This window comes from Geotrypetes seraphini, chromosome 2 (genome assembly GCF_902459505.1).
Source record: "Geotrypetes seraphini chromosome 2, aGeoSer1.1, whole genome shotgun sequence".
NCBI classification, from domain to species: Eukaryota; Metazoa; Chordata; class Amphibia; order Gymnophiona; family Dermophiidae; genus Geotrypetes; species Geotrypetes seraphini.
In genome coordinates, this window is record NC_047085.1 from 463960344 (window position 1) to 463975110 (window position 14767).

Below are 14767 nucleotides of genomic sequence, written 5' to 3' on the forward strand. Positions count from 1 at the left end.
ATGACATCATTGGCTGTGTGGGCCAATCAAAACTAACAGAGGTGGTCTTAAAAGTTAGACAAAGAAAATTCCTCTACATGTTAGTTTTATTTTCCTTTGTTTTCTGACTTTTCTTTCTTTATTCTGATTTTTTTCATTAACATACTCAATGGTAAAAATAAAAATACATTTTTAATGAGTGGTGTGTACATGCTAACCCATAACTTACCGTAGGATGACTGAGCGTGTCCCAGGCAAGCCCTTTTAAGCTGCAATAAGCACATGCCTGTGCTTACCGCAACTTGGTAAAAGGGCCTCGAGATGAATATAGGGGCCTAAATTCAGTTTGCAGCCCTCTTTTCAATCTTGGGCTTGATATTGCCGGACTTAAATTTACTATTATGTGCTACCAAATTAGTACACTAGCAGAGCTAATGAGTATTATTAGTAGATAGATCTTATGGCACAAAATAGGACCTGTGATAAAATTTTAAAAAAAGTGTGGTAATATAGCAGTGCATTTTAATAAATCTAGCTGTTAGCATTATTCTGATGATTTGAGTGACAGAGGCTGGTGACATCTTACAGACTAATCGATTTACTGAGGCATGAACTTTTGAGGACAAGGGTCCGGTTCAGTTCATCTTTGAAAGCTCATGCTTCAGTAAATGAGTTAGTCCATAAAATGCCACCACCCTCTTGTCATTTTTGCTACTCCAGACCATCATGGCTACTTCTGTGAGAACTTGCATGATTTGTTTACCTCCAGCTCAGAGTACTCTAGGTATTTGGGTAATTAATAGATGTGGGTGCTCCGTCTTCTGTCTCATTTGTAGCTTTTTTAAATTCTCTAATACAGATGGGTGCTGCTTTTAAAGCTGAAGTCAAAGGAAAGATCAGCTTGATGTTAAGCTTCTGCATTTAGAGATCCTTGTTTTTAAAGTCAGGGGTTTAAAATGTTATACATGAGGTCTAGTAAAGGGAGGTAGTAGGAAAGATCGTGGCTGAGTCAAAAGCAAGGCAGTAATTGAGCTTTTAAATTTTATACTGGGACCCTGCCCTGATTTGCAGGGATACATGAAGTCGACAGTATGATATTTTCTTTAGTAACCAACATAGAACTATCTGAAAGGGGCTATACAGAAACTGAGCACTTGGTGGCATTTGTCACCTGGATATTTTTCCAGGTTTCTCAGTCTAATGTCAACTTCATCTCCTGCCTTCATATATTATTGATCATGTTTTAGAATTACAACTGCTCATTGAAAGACCCCTAAAGGTTAAATTTCATTATTATATATTTATAACTGTTCACTAGATTTTCACGTTTGATGTTAGATTTATCCTGAGAACAGGTTGGTATGACACCACTGAGCAGCTCTTTGAATATCCATTCCAAATATCATGCCAATAGAGATTCTGAAACAAACAGATCAAAAAAATCCTTGATATGGTTTCACCCTAAATAGGCATTAATAAGCATACCATGCCTATTCAGAAATAGTTTATAGGACAACAAGTAATTTACATGAAAATGATACCATAGCAATGAAAGCGCATTTCCAGAGGTTGCGGTAAGAGTGGATAGTGTAGCTGGTTTTAAGAAGGGTTTGGACAATTTCCTAGAGGAAAAGTCCATAGTCTGTTATTGAGAAAGAAATGGGGGAAGCCTCTGCTTGCCCTGGATCGGTAGCATGGAATGTTGCTACTCTTTGGGTTTTGGCCAGGTATTTAGTGACCTGGATTAGCCACCGTGAGAACGGGCTATTGGGCTTGATGGACCGTTGGTCCTAACCAGTAAGGCTATTCTTATGTTCTTATTTTAATCTATAAGGATGTGGAAGCATTAAAGTGGAAGATTTTTTTGTATAATATCAAGGATGACTTAGTAAATTTTATTGCACATGGATCTGATATCATGCTGTATGGAGGGGCATTTTCCAAGTCCGACTTTGGACAATTTCCACAAGACATCCAAAAGTTGGAATGGGGAAGCATCCATTTTCTAAGCTACTAGACGTCACTTTTTTGTTGTTAAAAATGACCTATTTGGACGTCTTGGCCTGTAGGATGTCTAACTTTTGTGGCTATTTTCAAATACAAAAATGTCCATGTTTAAAACATCCAAATCAAGCCATGTGGATGTATGAGTGGCAAGCATCTTAATGGACTGGCCAAGCAGACTTCCCAACAGGGCATTTGTTTGTCATTCCCTCTGTAGCCCCCTACCCTCTCTACCTCTTCTTCCTTTGTGTTTCTGTAAACACATACGTTTTATCTCATATTTTATTATTAATTTAGAATTTAGCTAATTTCTTTCTAGCCGTAAATCGAAATGTAATAGAGAAGCAGTGCGCTCTTGATTTGGTCCGGCAGCCCTGAAGCAGTGGTCTCGATGCCATAAAATGCTGGCCATCATTGGGGGGGGAGGCGACCATTATTTCCTGATATGCACTTTTTCCAGTTTAACAATTTAATAAGAACAGTGATTTGCACATTAATATCATGTTTGGAGGTTATTTTATGCCTATAATAAATGACATTATAAGCATATATCAAAGTAATGCTTATCCTTTCTGAGGCTTTTTCTTCCTAAGACATATTGGTGCATATAGTTGAATCCACATTTATTCATTGCGGTATGCTCTAATGGAGAGAGTTTTTGTTTTGTTTTTAAGACCAAAATGAGTTACATTCGGGTTCATTTTCAAAAAAAGAAAGACTTCTAACCATCTTCCTAGATGTCTTGATAGGCTTTTTGTCTGCTGTGCATGCAAAGTTCAAGGGGGTATGTTATGTGCAGGCTTTGAGTCGAAAGATCTTCCCAACCCGAATCTAGACGGTACAAGAGCAGAACGAACCTACAACAAAAGAACTCTCAGCAAAAAAATGCTGAGTATATATAGATAGTGGTGGGCAGGTCCTCAGTTTCATAGCTGCCTCGGGAACCTCCCTCAAAGCACTGGTGCCACAATAGTACACCCAGAAGGGTATCGATCACCTGTGAAACATCCCTGGACCTTGCCCAGTGAATAATTGAAGGTGTAGTAATATTGCACAAAAAATAATGTGCTGTTTAAATAAAAGAGTTCGTTCTGCTGCTCCCGTGAAGAGAAGGGTAGTACAGCAGCCACAGTTAGTAAAAATTTAGCTTATGCCAAAGAAACACAAAAAACAGAAAAATCACAAATATGCTGGAAAAAGAAACGCAGCAATTATCTGCTAGAATGTTGTTGGAGAATATCAAGAATCGAAACGCATACACTGCAAGCCCAGATAATCTGCGTGCTGAATAAATGCATGTCCAACGGGGCTCCGTTTCAAAGGTTAAACCCCCTCCTTCCTCAGGGCCTTAGCACTGCTGATCATTGCTCAGAAATTGAAAGCCGTCCAGCAATAGGCAAATTGAAAATGGCGCAAAGATCAGCAGTGCTAAGGCCCTGAGGAAGGGGGGGGAGGGGGTTTAACCTTTGAAACGGAGCCCCGTTGGACATGCATTTATTCAGCACGCAGATTATCGCGTTTTGATTCTTGATATTTTTCAACAACATTCTAGCAGATAAGGACTGCGTTTCTTTTTCCAGCATATTTGTGATTTTTCTGATTTTTGTGCTTCTTTGGCATAGACTAAATTTTTACTAACTGTAGTTGCTGAACTACCCTTCTCTTGATGGAGCAGTGGAAAAAACTCTTATTTACCACCACATAGAAACATAGAAAAATGAGGCAGAAAAGGGCCATAGCCCATCTAGTCTGCCCACACTAAAGATCCCCTTCCCAGATATCCTATATCTCATCAAGTCTGCCTATTCTGATGACTCTCACAATTAGTGCATGGCCATCAATAGGAAAATGTCAATATTGGCCATTTTGGAGCTGCAATAAAAGGTGGCATCAGCGCCTAGGAAACCCGCATGCTTAAACCAGTACCAGCTTTGCAAAAGGGCCCCTAAATTTGATTCCACAGCAGTCCAAACACAGGCAGCCAAAGTGAGTTCACAAAGCAGAAAAATAGAATTAAAAATGTATTGGAAGTTACAAGAATGCAAATAGCATGATTTAGGGTTACCAGATTTTCCATTTGGAAAATCAGGCCCGCCCAGTTCCACCCATCCCCGTCCCCAATTCCACCCCATCCCCTCCCCCCGCTGCCTGCTCTTGTTGGGCAAGAGGGCATCTGTGCATGTGCGGTTGCCCTCCTCGATGCGATGTGGAGGAAAGCTTTTCAAAACCCGGACAAAGTGCCGGGTTTTGAAATGCCATCTGGGAAAATCCAGACATCTGATAACCCTTACATGATTGCTGTAAACATATGTATTACAAGCTAAGTCCTGTTGTTTTCTACATTACTGTTATACATGACTTCAAAATGATCTAATCTCTGCTAGTTGATGGAGAAGATAAACCTATACTGTAGTATATACTGTAGTGTATAATACTGAATTTGATCTTTTGTTTTTATTTACAGAGTGATAATATCCCATCTGATCACCTTAGAGATTACATGCTACGGAAATCCCAAGCATTGCCATCTGTTGTGGCCTTTCCCCAGATGTCTTTTCAGAAATATCCTGAGACTCTCTCACAAAAGACCTTCACTCTTTCTCCAGCAGAAAAGTTTCCACCACAAGCAGAAGCAGAACTTGACAGAAAATCATTCCTGGCAGCATTAAAGGCCTATGTAGATCAGAAAAAAACAACAAAACCCTTTGATAATACAAATCCAAGTGGCAGGACTAAGGCCTTACATCGCTATCCTAATAGATTCCTTCCATCTCATATCAACCAAGTTGATGGAGTTCTCCCCAAAGAAGATGAAGATAATAATTTTAAAATGAAAACGCCACTTCTTCAGAGACCTGGAGCTAAAATGTTGAGGCCAAATATGGGAAAACTGGTTTTTAAGTCTGGTTCTCCACAAGAAAATCCAAAGGATCCTCTCAGTACGGTAGATGGTAATGTGTGATTACTATTTAAATTAACTCAAGAGCAATAGAAATCTTTGTGTTATCAAACCACCTGTAAATATCTGTATTGCAAATTATGCCTCTACCAAGTTTTACTAAACAATGTTAAGAGTTAACGTGTGCTTGATGTGGGGGGAGGGGGGAGGGGAGGAAGGAATGCTTACCGTAAAATGCATTTTGCAGGAGTTCACAATCAGCATGTCCTTAGTTGCACATATTCTATTTTTACTGGGGAGTGGGGATGTCATGGGCAAAGAATGGGTATGGAAGCATTAACCAGCTAGCACATTCACATTAGCATGTGCTAAAGCACAGAGTTAAGTTTTTTAAGTTAATGTGCGCTAAAACAAACATTAGTACACAACCCGAACTCCTCCCCTCCCCTGTTAGAAATGGGCTTAGCATGTGGGAAAGTGCCATGTTAAAACATGCCACGTCTATAATCTGGCTTAGTAAAAGGGTCCCTATATGTTTCATCCTTGTATGGTTGACCATATGTGAATAATGCCATTCTCACTGATGAATTACATTAAACTAACCCCCTCTTCTATGAAACTGCTTTGACACGCCGCTCCTGATTGGATGAGGCCCGATTTAGTGCAGGAAGAGTCAATCGGAGCGTACCGCAAATGATTTCCTGCACTCGTGACGCTCCGGCTGCTCTCTCCTGCCTCTCCCGCTGGCCTCTCCTTGTTGGTGGTTCGCGGTCGGAAAATACCGCGAATGACCGGGACTGCGAACTGCCGACCGCGAACGACCGGGGGAACACTGTACCACCTTTCTTAGGGCTACCAGAGTGTACGTATGTAAAATCCAGACCCATAGACCTGCCTCCCAGACCCGCCCAGTTCCACCCATCCCTGCCCCGTAATGTCCATACATGCCCTAGCTGCCCCTAGCCCCTCATCCTGCTCGTCTCGGTCGGGAGGGCATCCCGACGTGATCTGCTTTTCAAAACCCGGAAAAACGTGCATGATAATGAGGGCCAAAAGCCAAATATCTTCCCATAATAATAAACTTCTCTGTATTATGACAGAGGTTGCCATACAACTGATTTTGAGGAATTGGAAAAACTGGGATCGGTTAAATTTTACTTTCTTTTGGAAATCTCTATGCCACATTTTTAAAATGGAGCATGTGATGGCCATACAAAGGGAAATTATAAGAAATTTATGGATGTTTGGGAGCCGTTGTCAGAATTCTATAAGGAGTGATTGTTGATTTTGCCCTTTGATCATACACGGCCAGGGTGGGTGGGGAGATATTTTTAATTAGAGTACAATTGTTGGATATGTATAAAGGGGAGGGATGATATATGTATTTGTCATAAATATAATTTGATAGAATTTAAGTGTTGTTAAAGTATGAAATGTCTGTAAAATACGTTGCACTTATTTTTTGCTGTAAAATGAATAAATATATTAAAAAGAAGAAAAGCTGTCCAGACGCCTGGACATACCCTGTAAAAAGAGGACATGTCAGAGTAAAACCGGATGTCTAGTAATCGTAACCTTTCTGTGGTTACAATCAGAGCAGTTTACATATTACATAGGAGAACCCACAAACCATTCATGCATCCCCCAATCAGAGATGTCAAACGAAAAAAACTGTACGATGGCCTTCTAGCCACACAAGCAGCAAAACTGGACCACCAACTCTCCAGTTTACTCATAACGACCCCAGACTTACAAATCGTTCAGAAAAGAAATAAAAACCATGCTATTCAAGAAATCCTTGAAGACAAACTAATACCGCAAGACTCTTCCCAATTCTCTGAAACAACCCGCTCTTCTCTTCAATTCCTCTGGAAGTGGCCAGATAACTTATTTTGTAATCCGCCTTGAACCGCAAGGTATTGGCGGAATAGAAATCACTAATGTAATGTAATGACATTTAAGTACAATGGAGGGTTAAGTGACTTGCCCAGAATCACAAGTACCTTGTCAAAGGGAGGTGAGACCTAAGGGGGGCATGGATCTTAAAGGAAATTATTTTAACATTTATTTTCTTCAGGGCTCTATTGGCTTTGCTGATTCACTGTACCACCAGGCATCAAAAGATCCCTGGATGGGCCTGGGGACTTCTGAATCTAGCCATATGGACCCTTTAAATCCTTCCACTGTTGTGTGAACAGGCTCCTGCTTTTGGTGACCTAGGGAGAAAAGAGCTACATCTCCAAAATGGGCCCATGAAACCTTTTCTACTAGCTCATTTTCATTATTTTGGCACTAATGAGCTACTTTGCTTGAATTTGCACTGCAAAAGCTCATTAATGCCAAATTTAAATACATTTTTGCAGAAAACAGGTTTCATGTGAAAGTTTATTACTGCACAGTGTACTTTTGCAAAATGACAGGAAAAGTGCACTTCAAATGAAAACAGCAGAAAATGCTTTGTTGAAGGTGGTTTTGTTTTTTTTTGCTGTTTCTTATGTGAAGTAAACTCTTCTGAAGCCACTTTGCCCTTTTGTATAGTGGCTCTATGGATAAAAAATATCTAGAAAAATCTAAATTAAAATAAATCATGTAACATAAGAATAGCCTTGCTGGGTCAGATCAAAGGTCCCAGTAGCCCGTTCTCACAGTGGCCAATCCAGGTCACTGGTACCTGGCCAAAACCCAAGGAGTAACAACATTCCATGCTACTGATCCAAGGCAAGCAGTGGCTTCCCCCCATGTCTTTCTCAATAACAAGACTATGGATTTTTCCTCCAGGAACTTGTCCAAATCTTTCTTAAAACCAGCTATGCTATCCACTCTTACCACATCCTCTGGCAACGCGTTCCAGAGCTTAACTATTCTCTAGGTGAAAAAATATTTCCTCCTATTGGTTTTAAAAGTATTTCCCTGTAACTTCATCGAGTGTCCCCTAGTCTTTGTAATTTTTGAGTGAAAAATCGATCCACTTGTACCCGTTCTACTCCATTCAGGATTTTGTAGATTTCAATCATATCTCCCCTCAGCCGTCTCTTTTCCAAGCTGAAGAGCCCTAACCTTTTTAGTCTTTCCTCATACAAGAAGAGTTCCATCCCCTTTATCATCTACTAGAAAATGCAATTGAAAGGACTGCTTCTTCATAGTATTGTGGAAACCCTCCCTTCCCTATTGATTTTGGACTCTGGCTACTTCAAATGATACAAGACATTATCAGTGTCATTTCGACATAGATGGGCCTCATTAATTCTTCTACTGTGCAGCCATTTGATGACTCCATATACATACGATAGGGCAGAAGAACTGCATTGAACACGATCACATTCTGATTTCTGTGCTAACAAATGATGTGTAGTTAGGGAAATGGCATTATATCTATAGGGAATCAATAGGGAAATGGCATTATATCTACATATGAGATAAGCATATGATATCATGGAATGAGCTTTGATGGAGACTCCAGTAGGTGGAACCTAAGCTCACTACCGGGCAGGGCTTTGTGTTTCTGGCCCAGAAATATCTAAAAAAAAGGACCATTTAAACTAAATAATTTATGGAGCATGTATGATTGGGCAGACTGGATGGACCACTCGGGTCTTTATCTGCCATCATTTACTATGTTACTAGGGACAAGTAGGTTTTCTGCACAGCTTGCCTGTTCCTCACTATTGAAAATGTGATGGTGAAACAGCATCCTCCACTGACAGGACTGAGGATGGAGGAGGAGAACTCAGCTTAGATTGAACGGTATCCATATTATTTAATATGGTCCCCACATTGGCAAGACAAAGTGTGGTTTAGCCATCATTTTTAATGGCATGTGGGCACTGAGCAGGTTCTGCTGTAAAGATTGAGTCTCCTTTTGGTTGCGAAGTTATGCTTCTGATGGTGGGTAGTCAATGATAGTTGAGGAGTTTGCTTTTATGTCATCCACCTAAAGGGGTGGTTCCTACATTTAAATACTTTATTATTATTTTTTTTTTACTCATGCTTTGATGGCTGGTGGTTTCAGTCACTGTTTTTGAGGATCCCTTTGATGTCTATATCATCTATGGGTTCACGCTAATTTGGCAGTGACCTATTTAGCTGGTCATGGTTTGATTAGGCAGTATAAGAAATTTTAAAGAAACTTGAAACTTGTTAATTGTACATAGGATGATCCCTCAAGTAAAGAGTTAAACAGTGAACATCAAAAGTTAGAATGATCACACTAGAAATAATGCTTGTTATCTTTATCCATTCTATTATTTAACAGAAAGTTTTATTCAAAATGTTGTGAAGGAGCTGGGGAAGCACAAGGTGAACATTGATCATTTCAGCCCCAAAGAGCTAGATGAACTGGCCAACATAATTGCTGATACGCTTCAAGCTGTTGATGCAGCAGAAGGTGGACCCGGAACAATAGGACAACGAGCAGATCTAGAACTGAAGAGAGTGGTACCATGGGGACCTGGACAAAGAACAGATGGACCAATGGATAAAGGTACTGGGAAAGGAACATTAATAAAAATGAGTTTCTAATGTGCTGTGCCCAATATACAAAGGATCGATTCTTTTAACTGAGAGTTGCACTCTTAAATTGGCCTGTCTGCAAAAACCTTTACTCAAACTTTCACTGAGAAGTCAATATTCAAAGTCATTTAAAGGGCCAGGAGATGCTCCTGGCTCTTTAAATCGCCTTTCCAGAACTAACCGGGTATACTCAGTGGCACTTAACTGGACTGTGCCACTGACTATCCCCTCTAACTTCCCATGCTGAAACTGGCTGGTTTGTGGGTGATGTGGAGGTGAAGTCTGGGTAGAGTCAGGGTGGTACAATAAGCTAGCTGGTTAGCAGAGATTGTCCATCTGCTAACCAAATGAGCATCTGCATAACGTTAGGACAGAAAAAAGGCTGTCTTAACTTTATGCGACAAAGGCAACGACAACTGTGAACCAGTTAGAATATCAGCCATTGTTCAGCCACCCTCAAATGATGTCAGAGTCCTCCCACTCTCTGATGCTTACTCTCATTCCATGCCCTAGATCCAAAGCAAGCTTCCCTTCCCCTATGAGGCTGTAGGTTGAGGTCATGGCAGCCAACTAGGGATATGGAGGGGAAGCGGGCATTTAAATGGGGCCTATATACTTAAGCATACCCCAGCCAGTATTCATCAGGGATCCATATAAGTAGCTGATGCGGTTACTGGCTGAATATCAGCTGGAGCCCATATAAGCTGGTGGCTAGCACATGCAGAATTAGCCCTGGATATTCAGTGCCACTGAATATCACTTAGTAAACTCTTAAATTTGGGAGCATAAAAAGTGAGTTACAAGAGTGGTGGGGATTTAGGGTGGGGAAAATAAGTTAGGAGCTTAGCACTGATTTTCAATACTAGACTAATAAATTAGGCCCATAAATCTAAACAAATGAAAGGTAGGGCTAAATTGAGGCGCATAACTTTTAAACTCCTAAATGAAGATGAATTTTCAACTGAAAATCTATGCTCCTGAATTTGGCTGACAATAGGATACTAAACCCCCCCACCCCCCCTTTTTACAATCTGCTCTAGCCGGTGTGGTAACTGCCCTGAAGCTCGTAGAGATTTAAAGGATTTCTGGGCTTTTGCTAGGAGGAGGGAGGAGGTGTAATTTAGGAGCATAAAATTAGAAGCTCAGCTTTTTTAAAATATCTGGTCTTTTGTTTTTGCCATTGCTTACAAAGGAGACCTTTTACCAAACTGTGGTAAAAAATGGCCTTAGCATGTGCTTATGGAGGTCCTCTCCATGCACTAAGGCCATTTTTTCTGCATGGGTAAAATGGCTGAGTTTTTAAAATTTTTTTTAAATTAATGGCCATGTGCCAATTTTCCCATTAGTGCATGAGCACTTACCAACACCTATTTTGTAGGTGATAATGACTCGCGTTCAAATTTGTTAGCACACAATAATATAGCTGTGCTAACCAATTAATACTATGTACACCTATTCTCTACACCTTACCTGCCCCAGCACTAAATAATAAATTCTATATTTTTTAGTGTAAAGGAAGTATGTTCAGATGCCAAAATGACTGCAGGACACCTAAGCGCACCCCACTGTAGGGCATTTTAAGCTGCAGTAAGCACACAAAAGTGCTTAGCACAGTTTAGTAAAAGCAGCCCAAAGTAAATAGGGATGTTCTTAGTCAAAAGCAAAATTTGGATCATTTTCAGAACTTTTGGAAACATTTTTTCCACGTTCAGGTGTTTTTCTCAGTTTGTTTCACACATTCTGGGTTAATGAAACAATTTTAACATGCATTAGTAATTTTTAATGCATGCATATTGTCACCCGCACTCTCAGTGCTAGGAGTCCAGGAATGCGGGGACAAGATTTTGGGGCCTTTGTAAGCTGCGCGAGGCTGCCCCAAGAGTTGTCAGAATACTGGCTTAACTTAAAAAGGAAAAATCAGAACGAAAATCTGGACTGGATTTATTGTATTCCACAGCAAAACAAGGAAAATAAACTTTGTTCCAGTTTCTTCAGATAAATCCAACAGTTCCCAAAAGTAAACTTAATGTTCATTCAAGATAGTCCAAAGAAAAATACCAAAACCTCAGCCCTTCTGAGTTTTTATCTTTAAAGTTCTTGGCTTCAATCAGCAGCCACACAAACAGTCCTTTCCCATTCCAAGGGAAAAAAAAAAACAAAGAACCAAACTTTGGCTCAAAAAGCAAAGTGTAACTGCACTGCACTACTTTAGCAGATAGTAATGCTGGCCAGGTGGTGGTGCTCCACGTGTTGACATGCGCTACATGAAGAGCCCTCTATCCCACCTCGAACGTGGGGCTAATTCCCCCCACCACACTGGTAAAACATACACCAGAAAAATACAAGACAATTTAGTGTCCTTCAAGTAAAATGGAATTATGATACCTTTAGTCAGGCAGGGTGGCAATTGCCTTGGAGACGCCGATATCCATGGCTTGATCGTCCCAGGTTGCTTCACCTTCCAATTCCATGTCTTGCAGACTGTCTGAGCACTCAGGAGACAGCACAGTTTCACTTTCCTCAATCTCCATACTTTCAGCACCTTGAGGATCCTGGCAAACTCTTAGCCCTGAGCTAGCCTGAGGGAGCTGTGTTTGAACCTCATCTCCTGCTCTCCAGCCCTGCTTCTCCTTCTCTAACCGTTCAGTCCTTCGGTTAAGGAGCCTACAGCCCCGCCCAGCCTCCCCAGCTGAAGTGCATTTCCGGTTTGCAGCCTTGGGAAGAGATGGGGGAGGGGAAGTCTGAACTTCTACCCCCAAGCTCCCTCTGCTGGATTTGGAAGAAATGTCAGGCAGAAGGTTACTTTGGGGTTTAACTTGAGTGGCTGGGAAATTACCTGTTCTAACCTGGGGGTTTAGATCAGGGTCAACCCTAGCAGGCATACTCCGCATATCACATACCCCCCCCCTTAAATGACTGCTAGGGGTGGGCCTATGCTTGGGAGTCTCTTCCTCTCTGCTTCGAGAGCGAGAGTCCGCCTTAATGTTTCTTATATCTACCTCCCCGCCTAGGGGCAGGTTTGGTGGGGCCCGCAGTATAAAAATCTCCATCCCAAATCAATTCCTGGGATTGGGATAATTCTGCCGATAGTGGTCGCCCTAGAGGGTACCCTTCCTCTAAGGATCCTAGACGAGTATCAAACCCCGTCATTAAATCACACATTTCTTTGAGGTTATTTCTGCCCATAAGTTCCATCTGGACTTGTACTCTCTTTACCTCCTCCCGTACCTCACCAACCGCACATGCAATGTTTTTAACTTCGGCTATGTGATCCGGTTGTTCCTCTACATGGTCTTCGAGATGTCCTATCTGTTCCTTAAGACTCTCAGTACTAGATTTTAATGCCTGTAAATCTTTCTGGTATTGTTGTAAGTTTTCTTCGAGAGTGGTTTTGAGCAATTGGTCAGTCTGATAAATTGTTTCTTTCCAACTGGGGCCTAAACTACCGTGTATCCCTTGCACTGCTTTTTCCCACAACTGCTGCTGATCCACCTGTCTTTGCGCTAGTTCCTGATGCAGCTTATGGAATTGCTGCTCTACTGCTTTTTCGAACTCGGCTACGGGGTCTGGGCTACCTTGGGGTATACCCGTAGCAGCAGCGTTTTGCTCCCCCTCTAACGATGATTCCGAGGAACCGAATCCTTTGGCCCCCCTATGAGTGAGTGACAACTGCTTCCATTGCTCTAACCTAGGGTGCCAGATTCGCTCACATATTAACTGGGCAATACGGTCCCCTTTCTTCACCTGAAATTCTTCCTCAGCATGGTTTATCATCAAGATGAGGACGTTGCCCCGATAGTCAGGGTCGATCACACCCGCCCCGATATCAATGGCATGTTGGGCGGCCAACCCGGACCGGGAGGCTACTCTTAGGTACGATCCGGGTGGCGGGGATACCTGGATATCCGTAGGTATCAGCACCCTTCCTTTAGCCCCCACCACAGTATCCTGGGCTGCATAAACATCGCACCCTGCGGCCTTCTCATAGGCAACGGTGGGTGCTAAGGCGTGTTCGGACAAGGGCGCCCACCTGATCGTGGGTCGCCAGTGTCCATGGATCCCTCCTCCCCGAGGGGAATCCCATTTACGTGACTTATATTTCCCTGGCCTTTCTCGTGCCTCACCCCTTGCCATCAGAGTATGTCTCTCTCTCTCCCTTGGCCTCTCAGAACCTTTCTTATAGGGTATAGTTTCCGTTAGTTCAGACCAGTCCCGGCCTAAAATCAAAGGCACCGGTGCTTTGGGGATAATGGCTACCTTCAGCACTTTTACCGCCCCTTTGTACTCTATAGGAATGAGGTACTGAGGATAGGAGCTTTTGCCCCCATGTACACACACCACTATTGCCTTTCCCGGGACCTTGCTAAATGGCCCCCTTCTCCTGGCTTGATCCCAGCAATTCCGAGACATAATGGATTGTTCGGCCCCGGTGTCTAATAAGGCCTTAACCTTCCGATCATTTATTTGCACCTCAACGACATAAGGGCTCCGGGACCTTTTCTTTTCACTACCAGAAGTGGTAAGGGCTAACTTGACTCGGCATTGTTTTTGTAAGTGCCCAGCCTTTCCACATCTAAAGCAGGTAATGGGACTTTTCTCGGAGACTGGGGTATCGGTTACCTTCCTCATGGGTGCCTTACTACCCTCATAGGCCTTATTCCAGGATTTCGCCTGATCTCCAGGGCCCCTACCTGACCCCCGATTCCCCTGGGCCTCCCTCCCAGGTGTAGTGGTATATAGGGAATCCAGATAAGCCTCTGCCAGGTCGATTACCTGCGATAAAGATCGACTACCCTGTCTCTGGACCCAGGCCTTCAAACCCTTAGGCACCGCTTCAAGAAATTGCTCATGAAGAATCTCGGTGAGTAAGGCCTGGGCATCCCCGAGACAGGGTTGTAGCCACCTCTCCGCCAATTTCCTTAGCCTATGAAAGAGAGCTTTGGGCCTTTCCTTTTCCCCCATTTGGGTGCCCCTAAACTCCTGGCGATAGCGCTCCCGGGTGAATCCCAGGTAATCTAGTATATGGTTTTTTATAGCCCTATAATTACTGGCTAGCTCAGGACTAAGAGTCTGATAGGCGGCCAATGCTGATCCAGCAAGGCACGGTATCAGCCTCGTGGCCCATTGAAGCTCAGGCCAGCCTGCTGACACAGCCATCCTCTCAAATGCATGTAAAAAGTCATCGGGAGCGTCAGTGGGCCCCATCTTACATACTTGCATGGACTGTAGATTTTGTGATGCTACCGAAGCTCCCATAGTTGTAGGTGCTCCCGCAGTAGTTCCGCCCATCGCTCCTTGGAACAGCTGTGCCATAGTCCTAGTCTGGTCCGCCATAGACTTGACTAGCTCCTCATGCCGCCGTCCAGTCTCGGCTTG

General features: G+C 42.6%; 1 protein-coding gene across 2 annotated transcripts in view; it reads left to right on the forward strand.

Annotated features, from left to right (window-relative positions):
* Positions 1–14767, forward strand: part of PTPRN2 (protein tyrosine phosphatase receptor type N2) — a 1585109-nt gene that overhangs the window by 428109 nt on the left and 1142233 nt on the right. For both annotated transcript variants that reach the window (XM_033931599.1, XM_033931600.1), the window contains exons 6-7: positions 4448–4934; positions 9135–9362. In XM_033931599.1, coding sequence (XP_033787490.1) covers positions 4448–4934; positions 9135–9362 — 715 coding nt within the window. The remainder of the gene's footprint in view (positions 1–4447; positions 4935–9134; positions 9363–14767) is intronic.